At 41.5% G+C, this 16,251-nt stretch overlaps 2 protein-coding genes across 4 annotated transcripts in view; both read left to right on the plus strand.

The window, feature by feature from the left end:
* rab3ip (RAB3A interacting protein (rabin3)) overlaps positions 1 to 16,251 on the plus strand; it is an 847,807-nt gene that overhangs the window by 104,293 nt on the left and 727,263 nt on the right. The gene's annotated exons all lie outside the window — the stretch shown is intronic.
* myrfl (myelin regulatory factor like) overlaps positions 1 to 16,251 on the plus strand; it is a 51,368-nt gene that overhangs the window by 32,097 nt on the left and 3,020 nt on the right. For both annotated transcript variants that reach the window (XM_002667649.8, XM_073948309.1), the window contains 6 exons: positions 1,185 to 1,370; positions 1,470 to 1,514; positions 2,728 to 2,809; positions 7,943 to 8,017; positions 11,570 to 11,678; positions 15,729 to 15,803. In XM_002667649.8, coding sequence (XP_002667695.4) covers positions 1,185 to 1,370; positions 1,470 to 1,514; positions 2,728 to 2,809; positions 7,943 to 8,017; positions 11,570 to 11,678; positions 15,729 to 15,803 — 572 coding nt within the window. The remainder of the gene's footprint in view (positions 1 to 1,184; positions 1,371 to 1,469; positions 1,515 to 2,727; positions 2,810 to 7,942; positions 8,018 to 11,569; positions 11,679 to 15,728; positions 15,804 to 16,251) is intronic.

Here is a 16,251-nt window from a genome sequence, read left to right on the forward strand (position 1 = left end):
AGGTGTTATATATAAAATAAATAGCTGGCAGCTAGCTCTCTGCACACGGTTGCCCACTGAAGCTAAGCAGGGCTGTTCCTGGTCAGTACCTGGATGGGAGACCACATGTGAAAGCTGCCGGTGTCACTTTAAAAATGCTCAGATCTTTAATGAAAGTATTTGATCGCTTTCCTAACTGCTTATGCTCGTTTAAGACAAAATTAGTTGTATTTAAAAGAAATACCAACTAGATTGGCACGTTTAGATGTTGTTGTTGTTGTTATTATTATTCATTTATTTTAGTTTCGGCTCTTTGTTAATCTGGGGTCGCCACAGCAGTATGAACCGCCATTATTGTTAATATTATTACCATTATTATTATTCATTCATTTTCTTGTCGACTTAGTCCCTTTAGTAATCCGGGGTCGCCACAGTGGACTGAACCGCCAACTTATCCAGCAAGTTTTTATGCAGCGGATGCCGTTCCAGCTACAACCCATCTCTAGGAAACATTTACACACACATTCACACACACACTCATACACTACGGACAATTTAGCCTTCCCCATTCACCTGTACCGCATGTCTTTGGACTGTGGGGGAAACCGGAGCACCCGGAGGAAACCCACGCGAAGGCAGGGAGAACATGCAAACTCCACACAGAAACGCCAACTGAGCTGAGGTTCGAACCAGCGAACCATATATATATATATATATATATATATATATATATATATATATATGTATGTATGTATGTATGTATGTATATATATATATATATATATATATATATATATATATATATATATATGTATGTATGTATGTGTTTATGTATGTATGTATATATATATATATATATATATATATATATATATATATATATATATTCTGATCATTGTTCTTTTTTGTATAGTTCAGTTTATTTTGTTTGTTTTTGACATTGCGTATATATGTATGTATGTGTTTATGTATGTATGTATGTGTATATATATATATATATATATATATATATATATATATATATATATATATATATATATATATATATATGTATGTATGTATGTATGTGTTTATGTATGTATGTGTATATATATATATATATATATATATATATATATATATATATATATATAAATATATATATATATATATATTCTGATCATTGTTCTTTTTTGTATAGTTCAGTTTATTTTGTTTGTTTTCAGCGGCCTCTACTGCCTCTCCTGGTCCCTGGCCTCCAGACATCGATTTCTCCAATGTGTTTTATTCAGACGAGGTCTACTGCTGTCCCTCTACTTCGATTCCCAATCACAGCACCAACCTGACAGACACCGTCGTCCCTTTCAACTTTCTGTCACACGTAGTCACCAATCTGAGAAAAACAGTCGAAGGTAAAAGACGCTGTACCGGACGGTGTTCGGTCTTCAAATATGCCTTTACAGATGCGCTGTTGTCTTCATCCGAACTCGTTTCCATGCTGTCCTTTTCAGGGTGGTTAGAAAGCCTGCCGGAGAAGCTGATCAACTCTACTGACTGTAAGTTGGTTAAAAAACCCTGATGTTTTATAAAGCATGTTGGGTTTTATTGCGAGGTTGGATTTTATTTAATCAATTATTTTGTTAGACCAGTGGTCACCAAACTTGTTCCTGGAGGGCCGGTGTCCAACCCTAATCAAACACACCTGAACAAGCTAATCAAGGTCTTACTAGGTATACTTGAAACATACAGGCAGGTGTGTTGAGGCAAGTTGGAACTAAACCCTGCAGGGCACCGGACCTCCAGGACCGAGATTGGTGACCCCTGTGTTATGCTGTGTTCACACCAGATGCGGAACGCGTGGATAAATTGCACTATTCGCGCATAAATAGCCGCTTGAACATTTGAGGTTACTCGCTTCATTCGCGCGTCAAACCCCGCTTCATTCGCGTGTCAAATTCACTTCAGAACAGACGCGGATTCGCGTGATGGGCAGGGCTTCTGTCTGCCCGAAGACTCTAGCTTCATTGTTAAATAGCTAACATGGATTTTATGAAGAAAATAACAGTGTTAATGTGCTTTATGAAGATTGAAAAACACCATGGATATGTTTAGGGTCGTGTCTGAGTCCACTACATGCTTTCAGAGGTGCATCCAGCTCTGTGAGCTCATAAACTCCTCCAGAAACTTTACCTGGATGACGGAGACTTTCAGCGGTGCTTCTGACTGAGCCCAGCCCAGTTTGATGAACTGTTGTCGGTGAAGGCTGGAGGATTTCCCTCTGAACACCGACATCAGGTTCTACATCACAATCACGCCCCCACAAGAGCAAGCTTCTGATTGGTTAACGCGGCGCGAATGTACGCTGAAGTTCAGATTTTGGAATTCGAGAGATTTCGCGTTAAATGCGCAAAACGCTCAATTCACCCCGCGCCATTCACGCAATTTGCATCATTCGCGCGTATCGTGCTGCAGAATGTCTATTCGCGAGTTTGCATTGACTTAACATGTAAATCACTTGCGCTTGACGCGCGTGCCGCATCTGGTGTGAACACAGCATTAGACTTTTCACAATTTGGTGCACAAATATTTGTTTGTAAGCTAATGTGGTTTTTAGGAATTTATTATATTGACAATTTAATAATGATAATGACTGATAATTAATAATAAATCAAACTAATTCTTAATAATAATAATAATAATGATGATAATGTAATGAAATCAAACTGTGGCCAATAAAGCATGATGTCTCTGTTCATATCGTCTCTGCAGGGACAAACACGACAATACAATCCATCTTCATAACACAAAATCACCAAGCGATAGACCAGCAGTACTGTCAGGAGAACTGTGGGTAGGTGTCGCACAATAGTTCAGCAGAGAGATTGCAGAAGATTTTCTTTTCTTTTTGTCTTAAACGTGTATTATGAGCCTTATCGACAGACCTGAGGGGAAGCTCCAAAGGTTGCTAAGATCATTTCAGTTTGAAGCTTCCATTCACATTTCAACTTAATTAAAACCAAACTGTTCAATGGAAAAGGGAATTAAATTAATTTAGGTTGTTCATTTTTCATTATTTTTGAGTATGATGTTTGTCAGAGGGGCTGTATTTATTTGTAAAATATCATTTTTATTTGTAAAACAATTTCACAGCAAGTTTGTTAAATCCACCGGGCTTGTTTTTGCAACTTTTTGTGAGTCAAGTCAATGGGCTCTATTTTAACGATCTAGGCGCAATGTCTAAGCGCAGGGGGTAAAAGCGTTAAGGGCGTGTCTGAATTTCCACTTTTGCTATTTTATGGATGGAAAAATACACGGCGCCACGGCGCCCTGGTCTAACAGTGTTGAGTCTATTCTCTTAATGAGTTATGGGTGGGTTTTGAGAATAAACCAATCAGAGTCTCATGACCCATTTTCTTTAAGAGTCAGTTGCATCGTGCCATAGAGCATTTACTATTTACATGGCGGACTTTGTAAGTGGAAAATCTGAACGCTTCACTAGCGAGAAACGGTTAAACATGAGGATAAAGAATGAGCCTCCTCCAATCAGCCTTTACTTTCACTTCCTCTTTCTCTATTTTGTGGATAAGGAAACGGTGTTGTAGGCTATGCACAGACATCCATTAGCCTACATAATTAGTTTTGATTGTTAAGCACAAAGATTGGTTGCATTACTATTTCTAAATTTAGTTCTGATTTCCAGCAAATGAATAAATGTACAGTAATAACGAAGGATGGTCAAACAACTGGGTTAAGCCTGGTTTGTACTTCTGCGTCAAGTGACCGGCGTAACCCACGGCGCATGCAACGCGCGTAGCTGTGCATTTATACTTCTGCGCTGTCTCTGTTGGTCTGCATTAACACTTCCGAAACGCTAGTTGGCAGTGATGTGCAAATGTTCCTCTGTGTCGAGTTTCTTCGCTGCTTTTTTGTTTTCCTGAACACTTCCGGGATGTACAAGTGGCTCAAACTCGCTCATTTTGAGGCAGGAACCGGCGGACGTGCAACAACTTTAACTATGAGGTAAACACAAAACAAAACTTTCCATCCGGAACTCCTTCACGGGACTCCACACTTGTAAACAATCTCTCCATCAGGCTCGCACCATTCATGCGGCTCTCAGTCCCGCCCAGACTCGTCAGCGATACCAAGCCGACCAATCACAGAGCTTGCGCTACGCGTCGTTGCGACGTGTAGTTACAGTTTTTGAGAGGTGCACGTCAGCGACGGCCACGGCGAAGGGCTATGCGTCAGCGCCATAGCATACGCCGGCGTTTGACGCAGAAGTATAAATCAGCCTTTATATCCAAATACACATGCTGTGCACCATATGGTCTAAAACCTGAGAGGTGGACAAATCTAAGCTTGTTTTTAATAAAAAATATAGATAACTATGCATGTAATAAATAGTACTAATAATATTAATAACATTGTACAAAAACAAATTGTCATGAATAAACAAAATAGCAACACACCAACCATGCCCCTTAACACACCTCCATTCTAGACCGAAACACCCATGAGTCCGCAAAGTGGCACAATGAATTTGCTATTTAAACAATATGGTGGAAAACGGGAAAATTAAGGTTAATTTGGTCTGAAAAAAGAAACACGTTGGGGCAAACACATCTCGCGCCTTATTGTGCCGGGTGTATGATAGGTCCCTCTGTGTTTATTTGCAAAAACCCTGGATTTGTTTGTGAAATACTGGCACAAATTTTGCTTGATATACTCTGCCATCTTCGACCCATAAAAAAGAAGCATTTTATAAATGCTAAAGTTCGCATTTTAGTTTGGAAACACCAGTCACAACAGCCGATGACACTGGACTGCAACACAAGCTTATGACAGCTAGTCAACAATAGAGAACATGGACCAAAATCACAGATATAAATCCAACATGAGTTTGATTAAAGCTGGATATGAGCTGTGCAGGAATGTAGATCCTGGGTCTGTATATACTGAGTATGTTACACAATAGTAAATTTTTTTTATTGATTTACATTATGTAATATATTGTGTATTTATATGGCCATGCACCCAAAGTGCTTCACAATCATGAGGGGGGTCACTCCTCTCCACCACAAGTGTGCAGCTCCACTTGGATGATGGACGGCAGCCACGCTCACCACCAGCTGTTGGTGGAGTTGAGAGAAAGTCATAGAGCCAATTCAGTGGATGGGGATGATTGGTAAGGGCCAATGGAGGGAAATTTGGCCAGGACACCGGGGTTGCACCCCTACTCTTTACGAGAAGTGCCATGGGTTTTTTTTTTTTTTTTAATGACCTCAGTTTTTAACATCTCATCTGAAAGACGGCACCCTTCACTTTACTGGGGGCATAAGGACTCACACAGACCACAGGTTGAGCGCCCCCTGCTGGCCTCACTAACACCACTTCCAACAGCATCCTAGTTTTCCCATATGGTCTCTCATCCAGGCATTGATCAGGCTCAGCCCTGCTTAGCTTTAGTGAGTAACCTCTCTTGGGCTGCAGGGTGATATGGCTGTGACCAGGGCCGGCGCGTCCATAGAGGCGACCTAGGCGGCCGCCTAGGGCGGCAGTATAGAGAAGGCGGCGTCTGCAACACCTCCCTTACCAACTGCGTCCTCAGTTTTGTCCGCGACATCTCCCCCGCGTCATCAGATATATTCGCGCATAGACGATAGAATAGAGAGGGCCGCATCAGCATCACCTCCCTCAGCACCCGCGCGTCCTCGGTTATATCCACGTATAGGGCGGCAGAATAGAGAGGGCGGTGTCCGCCAGTCCGCGACACCTCCTTCCCTCCCTCAGCACCCGCGCTTCCTCAGTTATATCCGCGCATAGAGCGCCGGAAAAGAGGTCCGCGACACCTCACTTCATTTTCATAACCGGTCACTTTCGTTTTCACATTGGGGTTGAGGGCGGCGTGATCGTCCTCTGCCTAGAGCGGCAGTTCAGCTTGCTCCGGCCCTGGCTGTGACTATATGCTATTGTGATAATACATACTGCTGCTTATCCAAGTTATGTCCGCGACATCTCCCCCGCGTCCTCAGATATATTCGCGCATAGACGATGGATCAGAGAGGGCCACGTCAGCGTCACCTCCATCAGCACCCACGTGTCCTCAGTTATATCCGCGCATAGGCCGGCAGAATTGAGGTCCGCGACACCCGCGCATCCTCAGTTATATCCGCGCATAGGGCGGCAGAAAAAAGAGCGCAGTGTCTGCGACACCTCCCTCCCTCAGCACACCGTGCGTCCTCAGTTATATCCATGTATAGGGCGGCAGAATAGAGATGGCGGTGTCCACCAGTCTGCCACACCTCCCTTCCTCCCTCAGCACCCGCGCTTCCTCAGTTATATCCGTGCATAGAGCGCCGAAAAAGAGGTCCGCGACACCTCACTTCATTTTCATAACCGGTCATTTCGTTTTCACATTGGGGTTGAGGGCGGCGTGATCGTCCTCTGCCTAGAGCGGCAGTTCAGCTTGCTCCGGCCCTGGCTGTGACTATATGCTATTGTGATAATATATACTGCTGCTTATCCTTGTCAATCATATTTTACTTAATCTACACTGTATAAAGTGGTATGTAAACGAAAGTGACTTGACGAGTAGACTAGGATTAATCCAGTGAAAATTACAGTGGTGCTTCACCTTCATCCCTCAAGCGTTCACCTCAGCCTTCTTGCATTTGGCATTGTCATCTGTATTGAGAGCTTAAAACACCTCTAATGCTGTGTTCACACCAGATGCAGCACGGGTGAACACATCGCACTATTTGCGCGTGAATAGATGATTGAATATTTTGAGTTTACTCGCTTCATTTGCACGTCAAATCAACTACATTCGTATGTCAAATTTGCTTAATTCATGCGTCAAGTTCACTTCACAATAGATGCAGATTCGCTTCATGGGTGGGGTTTCTGTCTGCCCGGTAACTCTAGCTTCATTGCTAAATGGCTAATATGGATTTTATTGAGAGGTTAGCTGTGCTTTATGTGCTTTAGGAAGGCTGAATAACAGCGTAGATTCGTTCTGCACCTTGTCAGAGTCCACTAGATCCTTTCAGAGGTGCACCCAGCTCTGTGAATTCATCAACTCCTAAAAAAAGCTATACCTGGATGATCAGCGGCGCTTCATACTGAGCAAGGCCCAGTTTGATGAGCTGTTGTCCAGTGTCGGCAATAGAATTTCCACTTGGGACACCAACTACGTCATAATCACGCCCATACAAGAGCAAGCTCATGATTGGTTAACGTGACGTGAATGCCGATTGAAGTTCAGATTTTCCAACTCGAGCAATTTGTGCGATTCGCACGTCAAACACGCAAAACGCTCAACTCGTGCCGCAGGATGTCTATTCGCGCCTTTGCGTTGACGTAACATGTAAACTTCCCGCTCTTGATGCTTCATCCGCGTTTGGTGTGAACGTAGCATAAGGTTGCTTTCACTTTGGGTTTGTACCAGTGTTCGATTGACATCTCCTTTCCTACCACCTTCGGACTGTGTCAACACAGTGATTTTTAGATCTGAACCTCAGTAGCTTCACAGTTTGAACTTTAAAATGTAGTTTCGTTTTCAAAGTGCCATTAAAGACCACCCCTTTCAGGTAGACTCGGGCACCTGAGGTCAGAAAATCTTGTTTAGACTAGCCAAACAAACCAAACTCTGATGTCAAGCAGCCCCATGTGCACATCAGTACTGCTAGTGTGAAAGCACACATTGTTTCTTGGTCAAGTCAAACCTGTATTTCTGTTGACATGTGCCGCGAGGGTAATGCACACATTAGGACTAGAGCTTTATTTATTAATCTACAGATTAATTAACTTGATTCCTCGTTGCTTCCAGAGATTGTGTGCCCTTGGCAGACATTATAATTCGAAAGGAATCTCATTGGTCTGCGCTTCTCTGTACAAAAGGGTTTAAAATGAATGTGGATTTCTTCTTTTGTCGTACCTCAGAATGCTCTATAACGAATTGACTGCTGTCCATGTTTTGCAGGAAGGGAAACCACACCTACTATATTCCACTCAGCAAACACATCCCGCCCAACATGCCCATAACTCTCCAAATGAAGTAAGTAAAGGACTCTTCAACTCTGTCTGTCTGGTTCGCAAACTACAGTAGATTTTAAAACCCAACACACATGTGAAGTGAGAGGGAAACAACTCATCTTTGAACATTCTGCCGCCTTCTATCTCGCACTCTTGTTGACTGTATTTGTCAGTCAGAACCAACACAATCTCACGGCAATTCGTAACTTTTTCATTTAGCGGCTAATTCGTATGAATTCGTACGATCTAATTCGTACAATTTAGTACGATTTGCTCATCACCCAATGACGGTTGGGGTTAGGGGTGGGGTCAGGTGCCACGCCTCCTTTTTAAAATCGTACCATTTCGTACGAATTAGCCACTAAACTGGCAAAACGTAAAATACTTACGTTTTCTCACTCACGCACTGCTTTGCCTCGGATTTCAGGAAGTTGTTGATGTTTTTTCCTAAAAATAGAACTAAAAGGGTGCAGTGTGAACTCCATTAGTGAGCATTTGTTGTCCATTTTTGCCTTCGTTTTTTTAGGAAACAAAACATACCTTTTTGCTGTCCAAAACGATTACATTTGAAAATGGAGGCTTTTAAAAATGATGTATTTTAGTCATGTGACCAATTCACCTAACATGGTGGATGACGTAAAGCAGAAGCTGCGTCCCAAATCGCATACTTATGCACTATTCTACGCCATTTTGTAGTATAAATAGTGTAAGTAGTGTGTTCACACTGAAAACTCTTAAAATAATAAGTGTACTTTAATTACCCGGATGATGCACTCATTCAGCCGCTAAAATGAAGTGTGTAATGATGGACACTTCACACACTCAACGACCGCAGGTTTGCTTATGTAGCGGAAAGGGCAGAGCTATCGGACGCACATGTTGGATAACTTTATTTATTTTGGATGGAGAAAGCAAAATTCTCCTACGAGAGTGATTATATCGCCTCCCGATGGTGAATGCGGCAATACTCACAGCAGGTATTATTTGATAATTCGGTCGTTTATTTCACTGATTTGGCAACTGTCAAACGTCATCAGGGAAAAGGTTTGAATTTCCGTTTAGTAAAAAAACATTAGTGAGCCATTTGGGACAGCACTACATACATGTACTATCCTGTTGAGTGTGTAAGTGCATAAGTACATAGTGCATGAGTGCATAGTGTATAGTGTGCCATTTGGGACGCAGCTAGAGGTTTCGGATGCTCCATATTGCCTCTCATGGAACTGTCGTCCAGAGATGTTCAAAAAGATGGAAAGTAAATAAACGGCAGACCGATATGATGCAGGTAAAAGTGTCAAAGCATTTTCAGCTGTTTTAGTGCGGATGAGCATTTTTTTTTTTTTGGAAAGAAATGAAAATTTGTGGATATTGAGAGTTTAAAACGAAAACACCATTTTCAAATTGATTTGGATTAGTGTTGACGTAACCTTAACATGGGTACAAAAGTCTTAAAGGTGCAGTAGGTGATTGTCTTCAGAGGTTTTTTTTTGTTGTGCTGGTTAAAAGTCTCTTCACAGTCTAATAGTAATGATTAAAGTAAATGACCTAAATGTATTTATATGTATTTTTATTATTTAGGTAAGGCAGGGGTCACCAAACTTGTTCCTGGAGGGCCGGTGCCCTACAGATTTTAGTTCCAACTCTAATCAAACACACCTGAAGAAGCTAATCAAGGTCTTATAGGTATACTTGAAACATCCAGGCAGGTGTGTTGAAGCAAGTTGGAGCTAAACCCTGCAGGGACACCGGCCCTCCAGGACCAAGATTGGTGACCCCTGGGGTAAGGCATGAAACTAAAAAAATGTCCATCCAATTAAATAGTAAACGCATGAAAATCTGCATCATAAGTTACTCGAGTGCACGCCTCAATGTCTCGCTCCCCCCTTAATAGGTGCCCCCCCCCCCCCCCAATTAACCTAGTTAAGCCTTTAAATGTCATTTTAAGCTAAACATTTGAACAATATCTAGTCAAATATTATGTACTGTCATCATGGCAAATATAAAAGAAATCAGTTATTAGAGATGAGTTATTAAAACTGTTATGATTATAAATGTGTTGAAACAATCTTTCGGTTAAACAGAAATTGGGGGAAAGTAAACAGGGGGCTAATAATTCTGACTTCAACTGTATGTGCAATATATAAGTGAAGTTTCACAAACTAATTTCGAGAGGAGCACGTGATATGATTGACTGCAGCTGGTCACGCACCTACATTCATGAGTTAGCCAATCAGATTAATCCAAACTCACTGTAAGTAGCCTAGCTAGAACTACTCCCTCACCTTCGTTTTCCGAAGAAACCCCTCATCCACCCCTTATCCTCCTTTACTACGGGGAGCTCTCATGAACCACCTGATCTCGTACTCCCCTTACATGCTCTATTGACCAGGCGGGAGCCCTGGGCTCAACTATCTTCGAGCTCAGGGTTCTCTCCCAGGACAGCACGCCAAACCTGCTAACATTTGTCAAACAATATAAGTGTGATCTCTTAAAACAATATATCCTAGATATGGCAGACGTAGAACGATTAACTTCTCTAGCTATCGCTGAAAGGATGGTGTTGATCTGGAAAACCTCTTATCTGTGGGTTTCCGTCACTTTGGAATTCCTTTTCAAATGATGTACACAATGTGTGAAGGAATTTATGTAACTCATTAAACATGCAAAAACTCCATTGTGTGCATTTTCCTTACTCCAAAGTGCAGTTTTAAAGTCCACTATAGGTTAAGTTTGCTTTAGAATTTGTACTTTTTAAATAAATGTTTGACAATCTCCACTGAAACATGAAGACACACAGTAGCTCCTCCCTTTTAAAAAATCTGCCAATGGCATTTGGTTTTGATTACAGCTCTGTCGTTGAGTGGTTAAGCTCAAGCGCATCAACGGAAAAGCAAATGAGAAGTGTCCTGGACACTAGAGAGCACTCGATTGGTCGGAAGATTTGATGAGAAACTGTAGTATGAGGTGACATCAGAATAATCCATTTAGGAGGAAGTGAGACAAAGGCTGCGTCCGAAACCGCATACCTCCATACTATATAGTACGCTAAAATCAGTATGCGAGCCGAGTAGTATGTCCGAATTCATAGAATTCGAAAATCGGTATGTGAGACGTACCCGGATGACTTACTACTTCCGGCGAGATTCTGAAGTGCGCATCCCATGCACGCTGCGCTATCCCATAATGCCCTGTGAGAGAATTCATGAATGGAAGTGAGGCGACGCAACTGACGCAGGTAGATCACATGACCATGACAAAGTGGCGGATGTAGTACGTCCGAATTCCATTCATACTTTTCACAATCATACTGTATAGAGCGTACTTTACTAACAGCCGAGTAGTACGTTAAAATTCAAATGCAGTACCTACTGAGTAGTAGGCGGTTTCGGACGCAGCCAAACAGCAAGATTTGAATGTCTGTATCTTCAATATGCGAATTTGGTCACTGTTTTGGAGAACACTGTATGAAGAAGTGCACCGCATTAATAGATAATAGTGGACGACAGACATATATTAGGGTTTTAATAGGTATGTGTGCATCATATCCTCACTGATTTTCCTTCTGTCCGAGTAGCACACCTGAGCTGCTGGTGATCCGGCTGTGTTCACGTGATGAAAGTGAACAGTGCTCTTCAGTACTCGACTACAACGGCCCAGAGTCAGACGCTGCTCTCAACACACAGGTATGCACTGGAAAAATAGATGAGAAGCGTAAATCAGATTTGATAGCTAGGACACCCGAACCCCATTCTCTGAACCAAATTCTCAATTGTCTAAACCCACTCTTTCTGCAAAACCATACACAAGTGTCTGCTCTCATGTTTCTTAGCACATTGTCACTCATTATGCTCTTGTGATGCACAACGCTAACCACGAACAGCAAAAGTTACACACAAAACTCAAGTTGTCAAGGCTGTATCTGTCTGACCAGAGGGTTTTTCCATTGCCTATATTGATGGCAAAGACCTCAGATCGGCACAATGCGGTTCCAGGCGTGATGCGAGTGTTATTTTCATCCAGGTAAAGGTATCATTGTCATGTTTCGTTGTTTAAATAGCAATAGCATATACATTTGTGCCTTTTTATGCAACCATGTGTGTGTGCTGTTCTAAAAAGGAGGTGTTTAAAAAAAAAAAGTGAGTCTTGTCAAGTGTGCTTTTACCCATACTAGAAATTGGTCCTCTACTTTTAACCCATCCAAGTGCACACGCATATTTTAAGTGAGGAGAGCGCACGCGCACAACCACACACACACACTTGCACATGTCATTGAGCAAATAACAGCTGTGGGTCCAAAAAGGCATACACATTGCTTATCAAACACACAGGGATGTACAGCAGTATACAAACATATTTAAATCTAAAAAAAAATCCAGAGTTCAATGTGATAAAGTGTTATTGTCTACATCACAGGTGTCAAATCCAGTTCCTGGAGGGTCGCAGCTTTGCCCAGTTTAGTTCCAGCCCTGCTCCAACACACTTTAATGAACCTAAAAGAGCACATGTCACTCTGCTGCTCATCCGTTTGCACTGGCTGCCAGTTGCTGCTTGCATCGAATTCAAAGCTCTGATGTTTGCTTACAAAGCGACCTCCGGCTTTGCTCCTTCTTATCTGCTCTCACTTCTGCAGATGTATGTGCCCTCCAGAAACTTGCGTTCTGTGAATGAACGTCGCCTCATGGTTCCATCCCAAAGAGGGAAGAAATCACTTTCCCGAACTCTCGCATTCAATCTGCCCAGTTGGTGTAATGAACTCCCTAACTGCATCAGAACGGCACTCGCTGTCTTCAAGAAACGACTAAAAACTCAACTATTTAGTCTTCACTTTCCTTCCTAATCTGCAATTGCCTCTCTGGCTCCACCGCTAACTGTACTACAAAAAAAAAAAAAAAACTTACATTACTAATATTCTGCGTTTACACTTTACAGACCTGAAACTTGCCTACAGCACTTATTCATTGTTGCTCTTATAGTTGTGTAAATTGCTTCCTTGTCCTCATTTGTAAGTCGCTTTGGATAAAAGCGTCTGCTAAATGACTAAATGTAAATGTAACTTGAGCTCCCCATAGACTTCCATTCATACGCACGCGAATGCGTCGGACCGGGAACGCAAGTTCATGCATCAAGTTTCTCAGTTCACTGCATTGCAAAGTTTAAGCTTGGTGAACTCTGACCTGTGATATCGCATCACTTGACTGCGTGAGACTGATCGAAGATCAAAACATGACCTCTCTGGACAGAAATCTTAAATAAAGACCAATCGCTCGCTTTTTTTAAACGTCTATCATCTTGTTTAATCCCGCTCCTTTTTGCAGCGCCGTACGACAGAATTTCGCTCAAACTCTGTGACCGCAGCTGCACCTGTAGTTTTTTAAACAAAATGGAAGGACTCAAAAAGGTGATCAAGTGTGTTTAATAGGGTTGAAACTCAACTGTGCAGAGCTGCGGCCCTCCAGGAACTGGAATTGACACCTGTGATCTACATAAATATAAGAACTACTACCTCCTTTTATGCCACCTTCTGGTTGGTGGAATGCGGTTCCATTATAAAATTATTAGTATTCATTATGTGGGCTAATATTAATGTTATTAGTATTTATTTTGTCCATATGTTGGGTTATCGAGACATGTGCATCACTATAATAGGGGTGGAGGTATTGGAATTGTTTTATGTTTTATTTATACGTTGTGAAACATTACAAAAATATGCAAAGACATAAACATATAACAATAAGCTAATACACTGAAGAGTATTTTGAGAGAATATTAATAATAAAAATAAATAAATAATTAATAGTAAATAAATAAATACTAATAAAAATAAATAGATGAATAAATAAAAAACAACAACACTAGTGCAATCTTATATACCAGAAAAAACAAGTGTACAATGTGTTGACCAGAGATAGTTTCCCGTAAAAGCTGGGCATATTCAATCAGCAGGAGCAGGGTCAAGCTGAAGAGTTTGGACATATTTGCAAAGGGGTTCCCACAATTTAATAAAAATAGTGCTAGTTCGGTGAAGAGAGTACCTAATTATTTCATAAAATAAAGAACATTTCTTATCCAACAAGTGTAAGAAGGAGGGTGAGGGCTCTTCCAGTTCGGAAGAATTAATCGCCTAGCCAGAAGGGTTAAGAGGGCTACAAAGTCTACAAAATGAGAGGGTAGAGTGTGGTCGGGCGGAAAAACCCCAAATAAACCAATAATTGGACATGGTGGGATATCAACAGTGGTAATAGCTGATAGTGAGAGGAACATTTGTCTCCAAAAAGAAAGCAGGGAAGGACAGGACCAAAACATATGGAATAAAGTAGCTGTACCAGAATGACACCTGTCGCACTCGGGGTCTATAGACGGGTTGATGTGAGCTAGCCTGCTCTTGGACCAATGAGCTCTATGCACTACCTTGCATTGTATTAGCCTGCACAGATTGAGTTCACCCTGTGCAGGCTAAGACCGCTTTCCATGTCTCCTCGGCAATGTCAATTCCAATGTCTTGAGACCAGATGGTCCGTTAATTAGTGATGGGTCGTTCATGAACGATTCGTTCATTTTGAACGAATCTTCAATATGACTCGGGAACCACGAGTCCTCTCAGGGAGTGATTCGTAAATCCACGCGTGCGCACATTTGTGCAGGTAGTGCCGATAATTTCAAGTCTTCATCACATTGGCAGAAGCCAATCATATGAGTTTAGAGTCGGAAAAAGAATCAATCCGCTCACCTCTCGAGTCCTCTATCGGGTCTGAGTCACTCGTTCATCACGGGCCAATCATATGCGTTCAGAGCCGGAAAAAGAATTGAACCGTTCATCTCTCGAGTCCTCGGATTTGAGTTATTCTGTCACATGATGAACGAACGATCATGGCTCCTATCGGCTTAGACTGTGCATTGATTAAGATTATATGTGACTGTCAGTGTAACGTGAATGAACCCCTGACATTTGAAGACGTGAAGAGGTGAGCTGAGCAAACAGACAACAATACCTTCATAGACAAAAGAGCAGGTAAACATTGAAGTATTATTTTCTCCTTCTTATAGTATTCTAGTTATGACATATTTGTCGTGTGATCAAGCTTTTGGGCTAGTTGTAGATGTGTTTGGAAGCAATTCGTAACATTTGAATAATATTTTGGCAAATTGAACCAAATGAACGAAATGACTCGAAAAAAGATTCGTTCATCTCGATGAACAAGACTCAAAGTTCCGAGTCAGTAAAATGATCCGAACTTACCACCACTACCGTAAATTATCAGAAGAAAACTGCAGATTAACACTTATATTAAATAATTTAGAAATTGAACCTTTAGCGCAGGGATCTAGGAATTGTGTTTTTTGACCACACTTTGCTATTGTTCATTCATTCGTTCATTCATTCGCCAATACTGAATATTCTGTCATCAATTACCCACCCTGCGCTTGTTTAAATCTTTTTTTTTCTTCGTCCAACAATAAAAGGGAGAGTAAACAGTCAAAAAAAGTTACATTTTTTAAAGCGAATCCCTTTATGGTTTCAAAAATATGAGTGCCCCTTTGCAGAAATGTGTTTTAGCAATTCATAAAAAATATGTAATTTCATATGTTGATAGTTTAAAAGGTATGAACGTAGAGTATACTTTGCATAATAATTTTTGCAGAATAAAAATAACATTTATTTGTTGCAGAGTTTTTTGTCGCTTGTGTAAAACTGACTTTGGTATTTCGTTCCGTTCTCTCTCCTTTTGTCACAGGGCTACATACATAAGTGGACATTGGCAGTGGCAAACCATCGCCGTGCCTCCTACCACTTCCGCACTTCAGTTGCAGTGAGTTCCTGTGTATCCTCATGCATTTTTGTGTGTTTATTATGTGCACAGGCTTTCAGAGTATAGTTCATTTGATCGCAGACACAAAACGATGTGACTAAAGCATCTTTCCATTTAGAAATCAGAGTTGCGAACATCTTTTAAACACCTCACACAAACCCTCATCGCTTTTGCTACCTTTTAGAGATCAGTGTTTCTTTTCAATCTATTGACAACCTAAGTAGTGCCAAACCAACGGAAAGCGCATGTGAGGCACGAACATCATGAGGTGCACATAGACTGCACGCATCCTGTTCTGAAGAAGAAATGAATGTGCGCTTATTGGATGCACCCAGCAACCATTTTGTTAAAAATAAGTCTAATAGATGTCTCATAGACGTCTAAACATAGATGTGTTGGCTAAAACAAGGTGAAATTTGGAGAGATGCAGTGCAATCTGAGCTGCATC

Source organism: Danio rerio, chromosome 4 (assembly GCF_049306965.1).
Source record: "Danio rerio strain Tuebingen ecotype United States chromosome 4, GRCz12tu, whole genome shotgun sequence".
Taxonomy (NCBI): domain Eukaryota; kingdom Metazoa; phylum Chordata; class Actinopteri; order Cypriniformes; family Danionidae; genus Danio; species Danio rerio.